This window comes from Enhydra lutris, unplaced genomic scaffold (assembly GCF_002288905.1).
Source record: "Enhydra lutris kenyoni isolate GAN:26980312 unplaced genomic scaffold, ASM228890v2 scaffoldscaffold55, whole genome shotgun sequence".
NCBI lineage: Eukaryota > Metazoa > Chordata > Mammalia > Carnivora > Mustelidae > Enhydra > Enhydra lutris.
Genome location: NW_019154139.1, coordinates 8,478,896 through 8,499,172, shown reverse-complemented (window position 1 = coordinate 8,499,172; position 20,277 = coordinate 8,478,896). Strand labels below are relative to the sequence as shown.

Below are 20,277 nucleotides of genomic sequence, written 5' to 3'. Positions count from 1 at the left end.
TACAGCTACCATATGATCCTACTGTTCCACTGTTAGAGGCTGAATTGTTTTCCCTGTCTAGTCCCTATCCCCAAATTAACGTGTTGGAAGTCTTAACCCCCATTACCTCAAAATTGACCTTGTTTGGCGATAGGGTCTCCACAGAGGTAATCAAATTAAAATAAGTCATTAGGGTGGGTCATAATCCAGTGTGACTATTGTGTTTTTTAAAGGGGGAGATTTAGAGGCACATGGGTGGCTTAGTCACTTAAGCATCTGCCTTCAGCTCACGTCATGATCTCAGAGTCCTGGGATCAAGCCCCACACTGGGTTCCCTGCTCAGCTAGGAGTTTGCTTCTCCATCTCCCTCTGCTTCTCTCCTCCACTTGTGATTTCTCTCTCTCTCTCTCTCTCTCTCTCAAATAAATGGAAAAATCTTGAAACAAATAAAATAAAACGGGAATTTAGACATAGAGACATACACAGAGGGAGAATGCCATGCGAACATGAAGACAGCCATCTGTCAGCCAAGGGGAGAGACCTGGAACAAATCCTTCCCTCACAGCCCTGTGAAGGAACCAATGCCCTTCTTCATGTCCCACTTCTAGCTTTTAGGTCTGCATGAGATAATAAATTGCTGTTACTGAAAACACACGAGCTGTGGTAATTTGTTGTAGCATCTGTAGTAAACAGATACACACTGCTGAGTATTAAGTATTTACCCAAAGAAAAAGAAAGCATATATCCATACAAAAACTTCTAAATTATGTTCATAGTAGCTTTTCGTAATAGCTCAAATCTGGAAGCAACACAGGCATCCATCAAACAGATGACCGGAAAACAAATTGTAGATTCTATGCAGCGGAATGATACTCAGCTGTGAAAGGGAGATGAACTACTGATACATGAGACTGTGCATGAGTTTTGAAGTAATTTCGCTAATCAAAAGGAGCTAGACCAAAAAAAATAAAGAAGAAGGAAGAAAGAAAGAAGGAGTACTCCTGTGCAATTCCAAGTATATATACTCTAGAAACTGCAAACTAATCTATAACGACAGAAACCATATTAGTGGTTGCCCAGGGAGGGAGAGCAGGAGGGGACAATTGCTCATTTTTTAAATTTAAGGGAAGTGCATAATGAAACTTTTAAGAGTGGCAAAAATTTTTATTTTCTTGATTGTGATGACAATTTCATGGGTATATACATATGTCAAAATTTATCAAATAGTATGCTCTATATATAGTTTCATATATGTCAGCTATACCTCATAAAACTTAAATTTTCAAATAATTATTTTTATTTTTTAAATAGATTTGATTTGACAGTACACCTGGGTGGCTCAGTTGGTTAAGCAGCTGCCTTCGGGTCAGGTCATGATCCCAGGGTCCTGGGTTCGAGTCCTGCATCGGGCTCCTTGCTCAGCAGGGAGCCTGCTTCTCTCTCTGCCTCTGCCTGCAGCTCTGCCGGCTTGTGTTCTCTCTTTCTCTGACAAGTAAATAAATAGAATCTTTAAAAACAATAGATTTTGGGGTGCCTGGGTGGCTCAGTGGGTTAAGCCTCTGCCTTCAGCTCAGGTCATGATCTCAGGGTCCTGGGACTGAGTCCCACATCGCATCAGGCTCTCTGCTCAGCAGGGAGCCTGCTTCCCCACCCCCCTATCTGCCTGCCTTTCTGCATGCTTGTGATCTCTGTCAAATAAATAAATAAAATCTTAAATAAAAAAAACCAACAACATTTTATTTGAGAGAGAGATAGCAAGAGAGAGCACAAGCAGGAGGCAGAGGGAGTAGGAAAAGCAGACTCCCCGCTGAGCCAGTGCCTGACATGGCGCTCGATCCCAGGACCCTGGGATCATGACCTGAGCCGAAGGCAGACACGTAACTGACTGTGCCACCCAGGCGCCCTTCAAATAATATTTTAAAGAAGGAGGCAACCAACAAATATTTATTGGTGACATTAAGTAGAGCAGTTTGGGGGGAGGGGTTAGAGAGAGAGGGAGAGAGAGAGGTGGGGGAAGGGCAGAGGGAGAAAGAAAATCCTAAGCAGGCTCCACACCCAGCATAGAACCCAACATGGGGCTCGATCTCACAACCCTGAGATCATGACCGGAGCCAAAAATCAGGAGTCAGACATTTAATGGACAGAGCCACCAAGGCACCCCAAATAAAGCAATTTTGATAGAGGGGGAAAAGAAGAGATAAAAGAGTTTGAAGAGTAGATCTGGACATGGTAGATTAAACCTAGTTATTAGTCTCCACTCCCTTCTAAAACTCCACTGAAATTATTTTAGCAAGCATAAATCCACCAAAAAAAAAAAAAAGTGAATGGAAGAGTATATGAAACATAAGAAATGACAACAAAATTTTGAGAGCCAAACAGCTTTTGGAGTGACACTGACAACAGCCGCATTGGTTGAAGAATTTACAAGGAGCAAAGCCCCCTGGTATCCTGCCCTGCACATCCCAGATGGATAGCTTTCCCTCTTGTGCCATGGCAAGGCTCAAAGTGGAGGGAAGGTATCCAACTCAAAGCAGAAAGATTCTAAGTCAGTGATGATTGACTGATGTGAGATCATGCCAGCTGTCTTCCCAAATTCAGTCCCAGAACACTGACAGTCAGACTTATACCAGTCAGGCTGAGAATTAAAAGGTACCTCTCTGGGTAACTGAAAAGCCCAAAGAGGGAGAAAAGGAATATATAGAGGTAGACACCTGAGAGTTCTCCCAGTGAAATGGCCAGGTTCCCTCCTGATATCCAGGTCCCCTGATATCCAGGGAGGATATCCCTCTCTTCTCTGCATACAAAGAGTACTCCTGAGTTCTTTCCGACTTACCTCGTAAGTATCAGCAAATGGCCAAAGATGACTAGGCATCTGATAAACTATGACTGGAGGATAGTGACCAAAGCAAATATAAAAGAGGAACTTGGAGGAAACAAGGTAATATATGGAGCAGAAGAAAATTAAAACAAAAACACTCTAATATTTTCAGAGATAAAAGATGGTATTATAATCATGGAATAAGAGCAGTACTATTAAAAAGTATTCAGAGAACAAGAAAGAGCTTTCAAAAATTAAGTCACAGTACAGAAATTCTTTTAAATATTAGAAGTGTTGGAAGGTGAAGTTGAGAGACTCTCCAGAAAGTAAAGGAAAAAGCCAGAGAGATAAAATTGGAGAGAAAAGAAGAAAATTTATGGATCAACCCAAAAACTCAACACTGAGTAAGGAATTTGTGGAGGGGATGAAATTATCAAAATAAGTAGAGAAAATGTCTTAAACCTGAAGAATCTGAGTTTCTAGAGTGCAAGTACCTACCCAGAAGCTCAATAAATAAAAAAAGAACCATACTTTGTGGTTTGCATTTGCGGAACACAGGAGAGGTAGAAGACACTAAAAGTTTCTGGAAAAGAAACAGGTTGTATCCGAAACATTAGAATTTAGAATACTGTCAGATTTCTATATCGTAACTCTGGAAACTAGAAGACACTGCAGCATCACTTCAAAAGTGTGAAGGGAAAAAGTTCACTAACTTGAACTTCTAATTCAGTTATGTATGTGGATAAAAAAAAAATTCTGTATGTCAGTTATACATATGGATAAAATAAGGACATTTCAGTCATTCAAGATCTCAAAAAATTTACTTTCCGTATACCTTTTATCAGGAAATCACTGGAATATGTGCCACCTAAACCAGGGAGTAGACCATGAAAGAAGACAAAGGATCTGGGGAACAGATGCTCCTGGGTAGGAGACAGAACGCCAGGAATTTCAGAGATGAAGGGGAGAAGACATCCCTGTGTCAGCTCTTTAGTGGCCTAGAGAGCAAACAATCCAGACTGGGACAGGAGAAAACCCCTGAGGGATGTCTCCCAGACTGGGATGAAATTGGTAGATTACCTGAAGTGTTTGAATTTATTAAGAGGAGATTTATAGCTTTGTTGGAGAGTTTGAGGATGAATTAGTGAAAAATACATAATAAATACTAAGCCCCCCCCTCCAAATTGAAAGAAAGTGTAAGAAGAGAAAGTAGTAATTGTTAGTTCCACAGAAAACGGAAAATTGTACAAGGAAAGCAAATTTAATTACACTATTCTGTATGATTCAGCTGTATCTGTTATTTACTTAGTAACAGCACGGTTAGCACTGAATATTGATTTGAACAAATACGGTGACTTAAATTGGGAGGATGGGGAAGAAGCAATCCATGGAGGCAGGGGGGGTCACCAGAGGAGAGTGCTATTTTTGTCTATAAGCCTGGTGGTATTATTTGACTTTTAAAATCATATAGGGGCGCCTGGGGGCTCTGTCAGTTGTGTCTGCCTTCGACCGAGGTCATAATCCCTGGGTCCTGGGATCAAGCCCTGAGTTGGGCTCCCTGCTCAGTGGGGAGTCTGCTTCTCCCTCTCCCTCTTCCCCTCCCCCCTCATGCTCCTTCTGTCTCTCTCTCAAAAAAATAAAATCTAAAAAAAAAAAAAAAAGAAATTCATATGTATGTTACTTCAATAACAGTTTAATCAGGCAACCAGTGTTTTATCAGATCAGTGATGAGAACATGGAAGAAATGGAGTATTGTTTATTCTCTTAATAATTTGGATAGTAAAGGGAAGAGTGAAAACAGGAAGATATCTGGAGGGTATCACAAGGCCAAAATAATTTTTCAGAACAGAAGAGATTATAAAGTATTTGTCAGTTGAGGGGATGGATTTACTTGAAAGGAAGAGTTTCTTGGAGGTGGTGTGGTGTGGGTCATGCATCTAGAATTCAGGCAGTGAGGGGAGCCTGGCAGAGCAGTGGAGTGGGGGGAAGTGGGTAAAGATGTAGGTTCATCTGCATAATCCAGACAAGAAGAAACCAGGGGCATCCATGTGTGGGACAGGCTTTCAGGATAATCTTCAGAAAGGCCAGACTAAGGAGGACGCCTTATGGATGGGTTTGGAATCTTGGAGGAGAGTGGAAAGGTACAGAATGAGTGAAGGGCTTTGCAGGCCAGGCGCTGACGTACGAGCACTGACTGGAAGTTAATTGGCGTAGGGTTGAAAAGGAACCAGTTTTGTAACTTTCTCCAGCTCTGCTCTGTATTCCCAGAGCAGAAGAGAAGAAATTAAGGGATTGGTAGGACAGAAATACCCTAAAAACAAGTTGGTGTTGAGCAAATCTAGGGCACTGAGCAGAAAAAGCACTCAAATACCCATCAAGGAGCCTCTGAATGGACTCTGAGGACCAACAGCAGAACTAGAAGTTAGAGTGACTCTTCCCAGGTTCAGATGGAGGGAGCGAGTGCAAGGGGAGCTTGTGGCCTGAGTCCTATTTCAGAATTGAGGGATGTTGGCATGGGGCAGCTTGGGTCCTGCCCGTTCCCTAGCTGAATTTAGGAAGGAGGGAAGTCGCCTGCCTGGGGTGGTTTAGTGTGTCTGACTCCTTGAGGCTGTGCCAGGCGCCCTTCCTGTATCCTCGTGTTGCTTTCTTCCACTGTATGGTCATGTTTTGTCTTTTTTTAATTGGAGTATAGTCAACACACCATGTTCCATTAGTTTCAGGTGATCCCACAGGTCTGTACGTTATGCTGCTGTGCTCACCACAAGTTTAGCTACATCTGTCACCATACAATGCTGGTAATTGACTGGTTTTTGTTTGTCTTTCTCACTAATCTGCAAGCTTTTTGAGGGCACCGACGCCCAGCACCTAGTGTGTAATATGTGCTGAGTAAACTTTGGTTGAATGAATGAATGGTAGTGGGAGAAAGGTGAAGACATGGTATAAATTTTATGTATAAAAATCTCGAGGGGTGCCTGGGTGGCTCAGTCGATAAAGCTTTCAACTCTTGATCTCAGCTCAGGTCTTGATCTCAGGGTTGTGAGTTCAAGCCCCGCACTGAGCCCCAAGCTGGCCATGGAGCCTACTTTAAAAAAAAAAAAAAAAAAAAATCTTGCAACTCCTGCAGATGAAGTCAAGGAGGCGGAGTGGTAGAGATCATCAAACTAAGTCCGAAAGTGTTCATGAAATTTGTAGGAAAAATAATAAGGGAAGGGACAGAAAGTGGACATGAGAAAAACAGGAAGTGGACATGAGAAAAACATGAGAAAAAAAAGTGGCAGTAAGGGGCAGTGATCTCTCTGGACCGTTTTTATTGTCTTCGAGGTGATGGAGACTGAGAAAAGTTGTGAACCCTGCTGCAGGAGATGGTGTCTTCCAGGGAAAGGCATTTGAATTGACACTTAAGGGAGTGAGTAGAATTTGAACTGCATGTGGGCAGAAGACCAGGGCTTCTAGGCACGAGGGAGCAGTTCATGTAAATGCACAGAGGGCTAAGGAGTTGTATGCCCCCACCAGGGGTTCAGAGTGGGTGAGGCAGAGGCAGATGAAAAGATTGTTTAGACAAAAGAGCTGAACTTTTATCCCTCCAGGTAGGTGATGGAGCACTACTGAAGAATTTCAAGGAGAGCAATGCAGTCAGATTTGCATTTACAAAGCCCACTTGACGGAAAAGGTTTGGAGGATGTATTAAAATAAGATGGGACCTGGAGGCACAAAGACCACTGAGAAGGCTTGTGTAGTAGTGAGATTTAGAGAAGCTGGCTTTTAACTATGGCCGTGAAAGAGAATAAAGAAGGGGTGGTGGATGTGAGAGCTATTTAAGAGGTGAAAGCCACAATACTTGGTGATTAATAGGATGTAGGGTTAAGGAGGGAACCTTGGATTCTTGTGTGATGACAGGATTCTCCTGCTACCTGAAGGTAGAGCTTTCCTATGAAATCTTTCCTAAGTCCAAATGTTGTATAAAACCAAGAAACGATGACCATTTTTTCATATGGGAAAATCTTGGCGCATTCCCAAACCCAGAAAATAACCTCTCCTAGGCTTTTCCGATACTTCAAGACACATCTTGCTAACGGACACACAGGATAACTGGAGATAAAGCACATATGCTCACAAAGTTAAAAGCTCTAGCAGCAGGATGCTGAGATGCTGAGCCCTCGGGAAGTCCTAGGGAGGGAGACTGGTGGTGCCCCTGACTGCCGCTCAGGGCGCGCACTGCTCTGTAACTGTTGGCTGCAAGACCAGCATGGAACGCTACTTTGCTTTTTGCCTTCGTTTGTAAAAAAGCGAAAATCCTTTCCAGATTTTTGTTGTTTTTAGCAAAAATAGGTATTAACATAGGTCTTTTGTGAAAGTGAAGTGGTATAACACAGACTTTTGAAAAGTGCGGCATACCTGTATAGGTTTCATGTTTGGGGATCTTAGTGAATGATGGTACCATTTGGAGACATAGGGGATATACAAAGAAGAGGAAATTTGAGGACAAAGGTGATATTTCCTTTGGAATTTATTGGGCCATCTAAGCAGAGAAGACTAGTGTGCATAACATGGGGGCTGGAGTTAAGGATTGGGAGCCCACATGGAAGAGATTGTCAAAGCTGTGGGCTTTTCGATCTTCTTCTTACTGTACTTAACTAGAAGTTGTTTCTAGATAAACCTTTTTGGGAAAAAAAAACCAAACTACTAAGCAGAGGCCAAGGTGCACAATTTAGAGCTCTTTTTTTTTCTTAGAGCTCTTTAATTGGAGAGAATTTTTAAAGATGAAGGATCAAGAAATTTCCATAATACATATAATTAAGAGAATAGTCATTCTTGTCTTCAAGAAAATAATTGATGCTTGTGCTTGCAAGAAACTTAATAAACATAAACAGTTTGTCACCTGTTTTTCCTAACTAAGGCACATTTATATAGTTAAGTCCATAAAATGCGCAACACAGTGATTTTCAAAAATATACCTGGACACTCTTATAACACAACCAGGTCATCTCAAGCTCCTCATTAAGTGTCCCTCTGCAATAATTATAATTATAATTTTTTCTTCTAGAGTTTTTACATCCTAAGTGTAAGTTTAGGATGGGAGAAGTCCCATAGGCTGCAGAGTGAGGAAGTTCCTAAGAATAAAGTCAGAACCTGGTTTGAATTTTACAGTATGCACAGCATGTGTCTTTCATTATTCTTGTGTATGCTTCCTCTGGTTTCTTTAATGGAAATTACGAACACCTCTTAATTTTTCCGTCTTTTTTGAAACTTAGCCTCTTAATATTGCCCCATCTTCTTAAGAAATGAAGACTGGGGATGACAGAATTGGAAGGCCTTTTGTTTTCTTTGGGCTTCATTGTATTTTATGTGTCTACATTACTGTTGTCTGTCTTTTAGCTTATTAGGTCCTATAACTATTTTTCTAAGTTGGGAATAGTCCTATCTATTTCCTTGAATATATCTGATTTTTTCTTAAGTTTTGCCTTTTGGAAGAGTCTTCATAGGACAGACAGACAATCCCCATTTGTGGAGGTAGCTCTGTCTCTGTAACTGATCTTCCAGATCAATAAACCATTTGGAATGGTAAAATGCTTTTTTCCCTCTTGAAATTTGTACTGAGAAATAAACCATACATATATAAAAGAAAGAAATGGATAGTTAAAAGAATAATTATAAAGCAGATACCCATATAACTTCTACACAGGCCAAGAAGTAAACCACAGGCATACCCCAGGACCTTGCATATGCCCCTTCCTAAGACAATCACTAGCCTACATTTTGTATGTCATTCATTTTTTTGTGTGTGTATGTGTGTTTGTTTTTAATTTTTTAATTTTGTCATTCATTTTTTAAAAATAGTTTTTAGGGGCACCTGGGTGGCTCAGATGGTTAAGCTTCTGCCTTCAACTCAGGTCATGATCCCAGGGTCCTGGGATCGAACCCCGAATCAGGTTCCCTGTTCAGCTGGGGAGCCTGCTTCTCCCACTCCCTCTGCTGCTCCCCCTGCTTGTGCTCTCCTGCTTTCTCTGTCAAATAAATAAATAAAATATTTTAAAAGTAATAAAATAGTTTTAAAAACTGTACATAGGGGCACCTGGCTTAGTTGGTTGAGCGACTGCTTTCAGCTCAGGTCGTGAACCTGGAGTCATAGGATCCAGCCTCACATCGGGCTCCCCACTGAACAGGGGGGAATCTGCTTCCCCCCTGACTCTCCCCCATCTCGTGCTCTCACCCTCTCTCTCATTCTCTTGCTCTCAAATAAGTGAATAAATAAATAATCTTCTTAAAAAGTAATAAAAATAAAAACTATATATACACATATATACATCTATATATACATTCATATATATAGTTTTTATTTTATTTTATTTTTTTTTAAAGATTTTATTTATTTATTTGACAGAGAGAAATCACAAGTAAGCAGAGAGGCAGGCAGAGAGAGAGGAGGAAGCAGGCTCCCTGCTGAGCAGAAAGCCCGATGTGGGGCTCGAACCCAGGACCTGGGATCATGACCTGAGCCGAAGGCAGCGGCTTAACCCACTGAGCCACCCAGGCGCCCCCATATATATAGTTTTTAAATGTGTATATTTGAACATTATGTAATGGAATTATACTGCCTATGTATTCTTTTATGATTTGTTTTTTCACCCAATATTGTGTTTTTTTTTAAATTTTTTTTTTTAAGATTTTATTTATTTGACAGAGAGAGAGAGAGAGATCACAAGTAGGCGGAGAGGCAGGCAGAGAGAGAGAGAGAGAGAGAGGAGGAAGCAGGCTCTCCACTGAGCAGAGAGCCCGATACGGGGCTCGATCCCAGGACTCTGGGATCATGACCTGAGCCGAAGGCAGAGGCTTTAACCCACTGAGCCACCCAGGTGCCCCCAATATTGTGTTTTTGTAACTCATCTAGGTTGCAGTGTGTAGCTAGTTAATTCCTTTTCATATAGTATAGTGTTGTTGTTCTGAAAACACCATAGTATATTTATTTATTTTTCTGTTGATGGATGTTTGCTTTTTTTCTGTTTAAAGTAATTCTACAAGAAATATTTCTATATATGTGTAAAAGTTTCTCTACGGTATTTATCCAGAGGTGCAGCCACTAGTTTGTACAGTACATACATAGTCCAATGTACCAGCTAGTGACAAACTTTTGAAAAGCAGTTGCACCAATTTTTCTTCCCACCGTAAGTAGATGAGTGTTGCTGTTGTTCCGTCCCCTTGCCAACACTTGGTATTGCCCAACTTTTTAATTTTAGCCAGCCTGGTAATTGTGAAATGGTATCTCTTGGTGGTTTTAATTTGCATTTTCCTGGTTGACATGAGACTGAATATCTTTTCATTTGTGCATCCTCTTCAGTAAAATTCCTACTTGGTTATTTTGTAAAATTTTCTGGTTCCGTGTCTTTTTCTTATTGATTCATAGCAATTCTTTATTATATTCCAGATGTAAATTTTTTTTTGTTGTTATAGTTATGTGAGTTCCAAGTCAACATACTTCCTTTTCTGTTCTGCAAATCTAGGAGAGATGCCTTGAGCAAACCTGGAGATTGAAAGGCACTGGCCCAGGCTTCTGGACCAGGCAACAGAGGGCAGTGGCCATGTGGTTGTGCACGGGGCAGGCCCTGAAAGTTTGAGTGAGCTGTATCTTAGTTACTGACTACTGCTGACCTGTGGTGCTTGCCTTTTGCAGGTGGAACAGGAGGATTTTGTAATGGAAGGGCATGGCAAGACTCCACCTCCTGGTGAAGAAAGCAAACAGTGAGTCACAGTTTATTTAAAAAGGGTCCTATTACAGATCTTCAGAAGTACTTTGGTTAAACATGCTGAGAGCACGTTTGCAGAGGATGCATACATTGGGCACACTGGAACTCACCAGGTGTTTTGGTGGCTGGTAATGCATTTGCTTCTATTTATAGACAGACTTACTGGAGGGACAGGAAAGTTGGCTTTGTAGTTTTTCACACTTGGCTAATCAAAATTTGTGTTACACTTTAGCAAAGGCTTTAAGGCTCAGGATGTTCCAATTTGAACTAATTCAGTCTGGTTGATTTCCAAAGAAGTTTAAAATGTTATATTCTTTTCTTAGCTATGTCTTTATGAAGTGCACTAAATGAATAGACTTTCCCTGCATTCCAAGTATGAATTTATTTGTATAGCACTTCCTGAAATTCTATTTCATTTAGTTATTTATACTTCTGTTCTCTGTTTAAATAACAAATTGTTTCCCTAAAGGAACAGCAATCATAAATAATATAACTTAGCCAACATTCTAAATAATTCAGGATCTCTCCCCTGACTTCTCAAAGAGTGATCAGTTTTAAATCTTAAATTGGGAGTCCTCGGAGTAGCTTTTTGGAGACCATGAGCAGATTTTTCTCCTCCCTTTGCCCCAGAACTTGAAAAATTGTGTTGCAGAGAAGACTGGTGTTTCATATGCCCTTTTAAAGGAAGCACAGTTAAGGCTGGCCTGAAGTATTGACAGAACTTCTTTTATTCAGACTGTAGTCTCCTAAGCTAAATGGGACAACGATTTGTGGAATTTACTGAAAATCTGTAGAAAGAAACTCCTCTCTCATCTTTTTTTTTTCTTTTCTTTTCCTTTTCCTTAGGAAATAGTTTAGTTTTGGTCTGTCTTACGAAAATGATGTCTCCGAAACCCTTAGGAATGAATTATGCAGAGTATGCTGTGCTGCCACAAGGCCAGGTTCATTAAGGAGAATGTTTATCTTATATTTGTTGTGAATGGAAACCAGGATATTTTCACAGCTGGTTTAATTTGCTAACCAGGCAGTTTTTAAAATAGCTTACAATATAAATCCTAACTTTGCTGTATTCTGTCAAATGCACTTATATTCTACATGGACTCATGGAGTCATTTCATCTTTAACAAAGTGGAATGCCAAACATTGAGTCCCCGTGGAATTACAGGAACAGTTTGGACATTTCTCCCATCCTCTTGCCCACTCCCCCAACCCTACACTCTGGTCAGAGGTCTTATAATATAAAAATGATACCTCCCGTTTGATTAGGGTTTTCTGTGCACAAGGTACATTGCTTAGATGCTGTTGATGTTATTTCTGTTCGTGACAGTGTACCATTTTATTCCAGGGTCGTGATAGGTAACTTGTCCATGGGAATGCAGCTTGAAATGGAAGTTAGGATTTGAACCTGGATCTTTCTGACATTAAAGTGTTTTATAGTATCTCCTGAACCCAAATCCTTTGCCAACCTTGGGAGCCGTGTTTCCGAAAAGTACTGGTGTTAAGATCAAAGCCTCATGGATAAGAGGGAGGTGGGGGAAGCAATGAAAATGGCATTAAGCCTATTTTTAAAGCACAGATGAAAGTTCTGTTCTCCAGAGGGTATCCATTTCCCAAACAAACTAGTCTTTATCTTTAAAAACCTGCTCCAGTAACCCCTATCCTGTATCAGCCTCTCTAGGTATTCAGAAGGCATCCCGGGAGCAGATTCTCCCACAAGTTCTGTGTTACACAAACGGTGCTTCTTTTAGAGCTTCAGACAGCCCCGCGGACTTGTGTTGTGTCCTTACCTTGTTTTGTTTTCGTGAGTCTCATACTGCCTTTTCACAGATGAATCCTGTTTTGTTTTGTGTCTGGTTTTGTTTTATTTTTCTTCCTGAGCCTGATCTGCTGTCATATATTGAAATGATAAAGCAGAAATGGTGCTTCTCACTAGATGTTCCTCCCATAGACCTGTCCAGCTCTTCTGTGGGAGTGGGGTCCAAAGGCGATGTGGTCTTTTGATGATGATGATGATGATGATGATGATGATGATGATTTTGGTATCTCAGAACTGCAGTTGGCAGAGGATGATTGAATCCTGGGTAGTAGGATCTGGGAACTAAATACTACATTCTAGATCCTGGGCGTGTACACGTTGCCAAATAACTTGTGAAATTCTTGCTTATTCTTTTATTTTTTTTTAAATTATTAAAAATAACACAGTTGGCTCTTGAACAACACGGGTTTGAATTGTGCAAGTCCATTTATACATGGAATTTTTTTTTAAGTTTATTTATTTTTAGTAATCTCTACACCCAACATAGGGCTCAAACTCACAACCCTAAGATCAAGAGTTGCATGCTTTTCTGACTGAGCCAGAAAAATATGGGAAAGTGCTGTAAATGTACTTTCTTTTCCTTATGATCTTAAAACATTTTCTTCACTAAATCCTACTCTTAAAACCAATATTGTACTATGGTTTTGCTTGTTTGTTTGTTTGTTTTTGTTTTTGTTTTTTTTAAGTGGGCTTCACACCTAGCGTGGAGCCCAGTTGGAGTCTTAAACTCACAACTCTGAGATCAGGAGATGGAAACTTAACTAATTGAGCCACCCAGGTGCCCCTACACTATATATGTTGACTAGCTAAAATTTAAATAAAAACTCAAAACAAAACAAAAAATAAAACATTTTGGGGGCACCTGGGTGGCTCAATCAGTTAACCATTTGCCTTTGGCTCCCTGCTCAGTGAGGAGTTGCTTCTCCCTCTCCCTCTGCCTCTCCTTCTGCTTGTGCTGTCTCACTCTCTGTCAAATAAATGAGATCTTTAAAAATCAATCAATCAATAAAACACTTTCTTTTGCATACTTTATTGTAAGAATATAGTACAGAATTCATATAACATACAAAGTAGTTGTTGACAGTTAGCTATCAGTAAGGTTTCCAATCAGCAGTAGGCTATGCATAGTTAAGTTTTGGAGAATCAGAAATAATTCGCAGGTTTTCAACTGTGTGGGGGAGTCAGCGCCCCAACCCACATGTTGTTTAAGGGGCAACTGTACATGCTTGTCATAAAACATTCAAATGGTAAATGTAAATATAGGAATAAAAGCGAGACTCTTTTACCCATCTTCGCCTCCTAATCCTCGTAAACACTTCCTGTATATTTTATTTATTTATTTATTTATTTATTTATTTATTTAGTCTTTTAATTTAGTAGGCTCCGCATCCAACGTGGGGCTGGAACTCACAACCCTGAGATCAAGAGTTGGACGTTCTACCATCTGAGCCAGCCAGGCACCCCATTTTCTGTATATCTTATAATAACTAAATAGGAATTTTTTTACCCAACATTATTCTTCTGTGGCTTGCTTTTTTAATTTGGCATCTTACACAGCCTCTTTCATTCTCTTAAACATTTACAGAACATTTTGTTGAATGGATGGACTATAATCATTCTTCTCCAGTAGATATTTTGGTGGTCTCTACTTCTTTGATTATTACAAATAATATTTTATTGAACATCCTTAATTCTTATATCTTTATTCACAGGTGTATTTCTATGGAATAAATTTCTAGAGATGGAACTGTCAGTTCATAGGATTTTTTTTTTTTTTTGCATGAAGGTAGCTATTAGCAAATTGCCTTCTAAAGAAGCTATATACCCATGATGCCTTCCATAAATAGTGTATAAGAATGCCCATTTCTCCTCATCTTTGATGACAATAAAATTACTTATCCTGAAATTTTTGCCATTCTTATATTTTATTATGTGTGTTGTTGTTTTATTAAAGTAATCTCTACACCCAACATGGGGCTTGAACTTACAACCTCAAGATCAAAAGTCATGTGTTCCACCAACTGAGCCAGCCAAGGACCCCTAATATTTTATTGTTTTAATTTGCTCTTTTCTGCTTACTAATAAGATGGAATATCTCTTGTTAGTTTATTGGCCATAGATTTTTGAATTTTATGTATAACTTATTTGCATATTATTCCCATTTTTCTTTCTTTTTTTTTTTTTTTAAGATTTTATTTATTTATTTGACAGAGAGAGAGAGAGAGAGATCACAAGTAGGCAGAGAGGCAGACAGAGAGAGGGGGAAGCAGGCTCCCCGCCGAGCAGAGAGCCCGATGTGGGGCTTGATCCCAGGACCCTGGGATCACGACCCGAGCCGAAGGCAGAGGCTTAACCCACTGAGCCACCCAGGCGCCCCTATTCCCATTTTTCTATTGGATTGCTTCTTTTGATAGCTTTGTGGGAGCCCTTCATAAGATATAGATATTAACCTTTGTCTTCTGAGATGTTTTAAATATTTTCTTTTATCTTTTATCATTGGAGTATCTTTCATACTAATAAAGTTAAAACATTTTTATGTGATAAAATCAGTCAGCCTTTGTAGCTTCTATATTTTGTGCTTGCTGAGAGAAGTTGTCCCTGCCCTAATGTAATAAAATACCTCAGTTTTCCTGCTTTATTTTTTACCTTTACATCTTAAAAAAAAAATTTTTTTTTTTTAAGATTTTATTTTTTGTTTCAGAGAGAGAACACATGCATGAACCAGGGCGGGATTGGGGGGCAGAGGGAGGGGAGAAGCAGAGTCCCCAATGAGCAGGGAGCCCAGTGCAGGGCTCAGTCCCAGGACCCTGGGGATCATGACCTGAGCTGGAGGCAGTTGCTTAACCAACAGAGCTACCCAGGCGCCCCTTTCCCTTTACAGCTTAATTGAACTGGTACTCATTTTTGTGTATGAAGTGAGGCAGAGATCTAAATTTTTTTCCAAATTGATTCCCAAAATGGCTCTCATTCACTGGTCTCAGTTTGTATGAATAGCCTATTTTATTTATGGAGGCAGATGGAATACAGGGCTAATAGAATGTCAAGGTCATAGAGCAAATTCTTGTAAGGATTAGGACTAAAATTATTTTTATTAGCTGATCTATGCCACTTTCTTTGCTTCATCATTTAACATTTTTACCATAGGTGCCAAAAGTTTTGAGAAAATTATTTTATTTCCTTGATGTTTATTTCAGTGGAGCTAAGTTCTTTTAACAGGCAGGTTAGGGTAGCTATGCATGTAGAAAACCCTCTTAAAAAATAATTGACTTTAGGGGCACCTGGGTGGCTCAGTGGGTTAAGCCTCTGCCTTCGGTTCAGGTCATGGTCTCGGGGTCCTGGGATCGAGCCCCACATCAGGCTCTCTGCTCAGTGGGGAGCCTGCTTCCCTTCCTCTCTCTGCAGCTACTCTGCCTACTTGTGATCTCTGTCTGTCAAATAAATAAATAAAATCTTTAAAAAATAATAATAATAATAATTGACTTTAAAATAATAATTGACTTTTGATATTGAGAAACATCTGTGCTAAATTGTTAATATTTAGATCATTTGTACTGGATTCTGATGTATGTGTGAACAAGATTAAGTAGAGTGTATAGCTTTAAACACTTTGTGTATATATATTGTTTCAATATTGTTGCTTTTTAATGAGGTTTATGAACTATTACTATATCTAATACAATCATTTTTCTGAGGATATTTACTTTACGAGCTACTATAACAAATCAAACAAGCTAAGTTTATTGCCATATAATTACTACATTAAACTCACACAGCATTAATCACATAATGTGTTTAACACGGGGGTAAATATAAAACTGTAACAGCTTTTCAAAAAGCATAAGCACCTAGTTGCTCATAGATTGTGTTTGACTCTGCTTATTTGAAAGCTCATTTTATATAAAATGTTTCCACCCAAGACAGGCTCTTGATTTGGTTTTATTTATGAGGCAAGTGATGGTCTAGATGTTTGTAGGCAGATTATATGTTGTAAATTATTTGCAGCCAAATACCCGTTTTCGTGTACAGTTGACCTTTGAACAACATGAGAGTTAGGTAGGGGCACTGACCCCCACACAGTCAGAAATCCACAGGTAACTCTTGACTCCCCAAAAGCTTAACTACTAGTAGTCTACTGTTAATTGGAAACCTTATGGATAATATAAACAGTCAATTGACATGTATTTTGTATGTTATATACATTCTATGCTAAATTCTTACAATAGAATGTTAGAGAAAAAAATGTTTTAAAATCATAAGGAAGAGAAAGTACATGTACAGCACTGTATTGTACTTACTAAGAAAAGTCTGCATTTAAGTGGACCTACACACTTCAAGCCTGTGATGTTCAAGGATCAACTGTATTAATGAATTTAGCTTCTTTTCAATTTCTTCCTTAAAATCTAATTTATAAACAAGAATAAGCTTTAAATCTCCATGTTTAAGTAGACTCACATTCTCAAAAGATATTTGCCTTGAACATACTACAGTGATTCAGTTTTTCTAGTAAATCTTTGTTGATTGAATTTTGTTGAATCTTTTGGTTCATTTTATGAAAATTCAGCATTAAAAACAAATCTCTCAAAGTGGATCTCAGAGACATATTTGCACACCCATGTTTCTTGCAGCATTCATAACAGCCAAGCAGTGGGGCAACCTCAATGTCCATTGAGAGATGAGTGGGTAAAGAAAATGTGGTATATACGCATAATGGAATATTACGAAGCCTTAAAAATAAGGAAATCCTGTCACATGCTACAATATAGATGAAACTGGAGGGCATTATGCTAAGCAAAATAAGCCAATCACATAAGGACAAATGCTGTGTGATTCCACTCAAATGAAGTATCTGATGTTAAAAATCATAAAAGCAGAAAGTGGAAAAGTGAGGATTGCCAAGGTCTCTGGGTAGGGAGTAGAGGGAATCGGTGTTCAATGGATGTTTTGCAAGATGAGAAAGTTCTAGAGATCTGTTGCAAAACAGTGAGAATGTACTTAACACTACTGAGCTTTACACTTAAAAATGGTTAGGATGGTAAATTTAATTTGATGTGTTTTTGCCACAAAAAAAAAAAAAGCAACCAAATTTAAATGTACTTTAAATGCAAAATTCAGCCTGGATTTCAAGACTTAGTACCATAAAAAATCATGTAAAATTAATAACTTACATCGATTTTATGTTGAACTGATAATTTTTATATATGTTATTTTAAATAAAACATACATATTAAAATTTTTAAAAATCTCATTTTATAATGTGTTACATAGACAGTATCCCCTTTTTAGGCTTATTGGTAGAATTAATTATATCAGTTCCTGTATTTCAACACCCTTGGGGTACCATCTTTTTTGATTTCCCTTTTTTAAGGGAGAATCTGTTCAGAGTTTGCATGGAAGGCTATATGGAAATCAAAGTGTTGAAGATAGTTTTATATTGATTCGGAGAAAAGAATGTAATTTATGGAGTCAACATTGCTCTTTATAGTCTCGTGTGGTGTAATATGGCTTTGGGTTTGAGGTGCTATTTTTTAAATGTCTTAACTCCGATGTCTTGATTAAATTCTCTTCTTACTAATTACATTCCTCCCAACTTAAATGTCTAGTTATAAAATGCCCTTTTAATTTTTCTGATTTATTAATTATACAGACCTTTCATTAATTCTAACAGCTTGTCCTTACCTTATCTTTGTTTCTGCTCCTACTGGAACTCATTAACTTCTGGCTCTATCTTCCTCCAATTCTTCTTATACTGTAGTGCGACTTTTAAGTTTATTCTTCCCCAGTCTCTACACTAAGGATTCCTTTTATTAGGATATTCATTGTTTCCTGTTTAACCACCAGATTTAATACTGAGTTTTTTCACAACCATTCTTTTGGGTGCTTGTTTAAAAAAAAAAAAATGGGGTAGCTCTATAGTATTTCCTAAATAAACACACACACACACAGAGAAAAAAAAAAAAAAAGTATTTCCAAGTCACTTATTTTATACATAATTATCTTCAAAACACAAACTGGTATTTGACCATAGGAAAGAGGTGTTTTTATTTTAACATTTCTGTGTTCTACCATCAGTTTTTCACCAGTTTTTTTTTTTCTTTAAACTATTGAAATATGTACAAGTTGAAATAAACTTACTAACAAGTACCAAAGTGAACTCTTTGTAAGCTCCATCATTATTACACAGCGGTAAACTGGACATCAGAAGACTAGTTAGATTTCTATATAATCGTCTTTGAATGTTTTTAAGAGAAAGGAAATGAGTTTTATTTTCAAGTTATTTGGTATTTTGAAAATGCCACAAAGAGGTTCAGTAGATGATAGTTATGCTCATGGAATTTTTGCTGCTGGGAATTTTAGCATAACCATAAACATTTTGTATTAGGTCTTTGGGAAACTATCCCTTGCTAATAAATTTTGTAATTTGCATTGAAGTGACTGAAAAAATTAATTCTCTGAAAACATCTTTCCCCCGAGTCTCAGAATCATACATAATAGGTTCTGAATTGTATTTCATGAGGTTTTTCTTGGATGTCTGGTCCATGGATTAGTTACAATAAGAGTAACTTCAGGATCTCTGTGTTTCATAGTTGAAAATGATACAAACTGTGTGGGTTGCTGCTACTTACAGGTTCCAGTGGTGACTTTAACCAACAATGAATAGGGTAGATCATGCAGTTCTTAGAAAACTGCAGCTAGTTTTATAATAGTCTTAATTATTTAGCTTATATTTTGCTTACGGACAAACTAACTGCCTTTATGGAAAAACATTACTCAAAAGGCAAGATGTATCTGTCTGGTTCCTTGAAATTGGTGTCTTAGGCTTTTTTTTTTTTTTTTTTTTTTGAGATGTTATTATTATTGTGTAGTTACAAAATGTTTCTGAAATGTTTGAAATAGCAATTATAGGTAAAGAACTACAAGTTCAGCTGCAGAAATCTCCAGAGGTGTCATGAAGAGAAGCTAGTGTTTATTTCCCCAAAATGTTAACAATCACTAGAGGGTGTGGAGACAAGCTCAGCCCCGAGCGCTTGGCCTGGGTTTCCCTTCCTGCTGGGAATGTCTGTGCCGGGAAGTTGGGGCTGGAGGAGAGGTGAAGAACATGTTAGAGAGGAGGCACACCATGGCAGGCATGTTAAGCCTTTTTGCTCTTCAGCTCTGCAAGGACAAGGACCTTTTTCAGCTTGGTCACTGCCAATGGCCCATAGAAAATGTCAATCAATATACTATATTGAATGAATGAGGTTGTCTGAGTGCTAAGAATCCCTGTTCTATACTCACTTTGAAAGTCTGAGGTGAAGTTACTAAAAATCCTAACTTCAGAATATTTTATTTTTTATTAGCAGAAGGGACGTGATTTGATAATGTATCATGTTTGACTTTATAGCCAATGCTTTCTTGAGTATTTTCCAACAGACCTGATTTTGAGACTGTTCTTTAAGGATCTCTACCATAAGCCAATTGTTGATTACTGTTTATTTAGCAGAAGATGCCTTTCTATCCATGTCTGAACTTTTTCTTCGCTTCTGGGGGCCTCCATTAAGTGGCCTTTAACCTACCAATGCATATTTTTTTCTTTTCTTTAAAGGATCTTGGGGAGCCTGCTGGCTCAGTAGGTTAGAGCTTGTGACTCTTGATCTCAGAGTCATGAGTTCAAGCCCCATGTTGGGCATAGAGATTACTTTAAAAGAAAAACCTAATTAATTAGTTGCCTAATTAATTAATTAAAGGATCTTTCTGCACCCATCCAGTGGCTTTCCATAAGGCCTTCCATGCACGTCTCCTTTCCTTCCCCCTATATGCCTTTGTTCAGGCAAAGAGGACCCTTCTTTCTGACCAGGAGTGAATCTGGGTTTTGTGGGAATGCTCTTTAAGAGCATTAATTTCAAATACAAGTTGTACAGAAGTGAACATTTATTTACAATGAG

The 20,277-nt window shown here is 38.6% G+C and overlaps 1 protein-coding gene across 2 annotated transcripts in view; it reads left to right on the top strand.

Annotated features, from left to right (window-relative positions):
- The window catches only part of LOC111157487 (trinucleotide repeat containing 6B), a 185,601-nt gene that overhangs the window by 28,562 nt on the left and 136,762 nt on the right, over nt 1-20,277 (top strand). For both annotated transcript variants that reach the window (XM_022518917.1, XM_022518918.1), the window contains exon 3: nt 10,467-10,534. In XM_022518917.1, the coding sequence (XP_022374625.1) occupies nt 10,467-10,534 (68 nt within the window). The remainder of the gene's footprint in view (nt 1-10,466; nt 10,535-20,277) is intronic.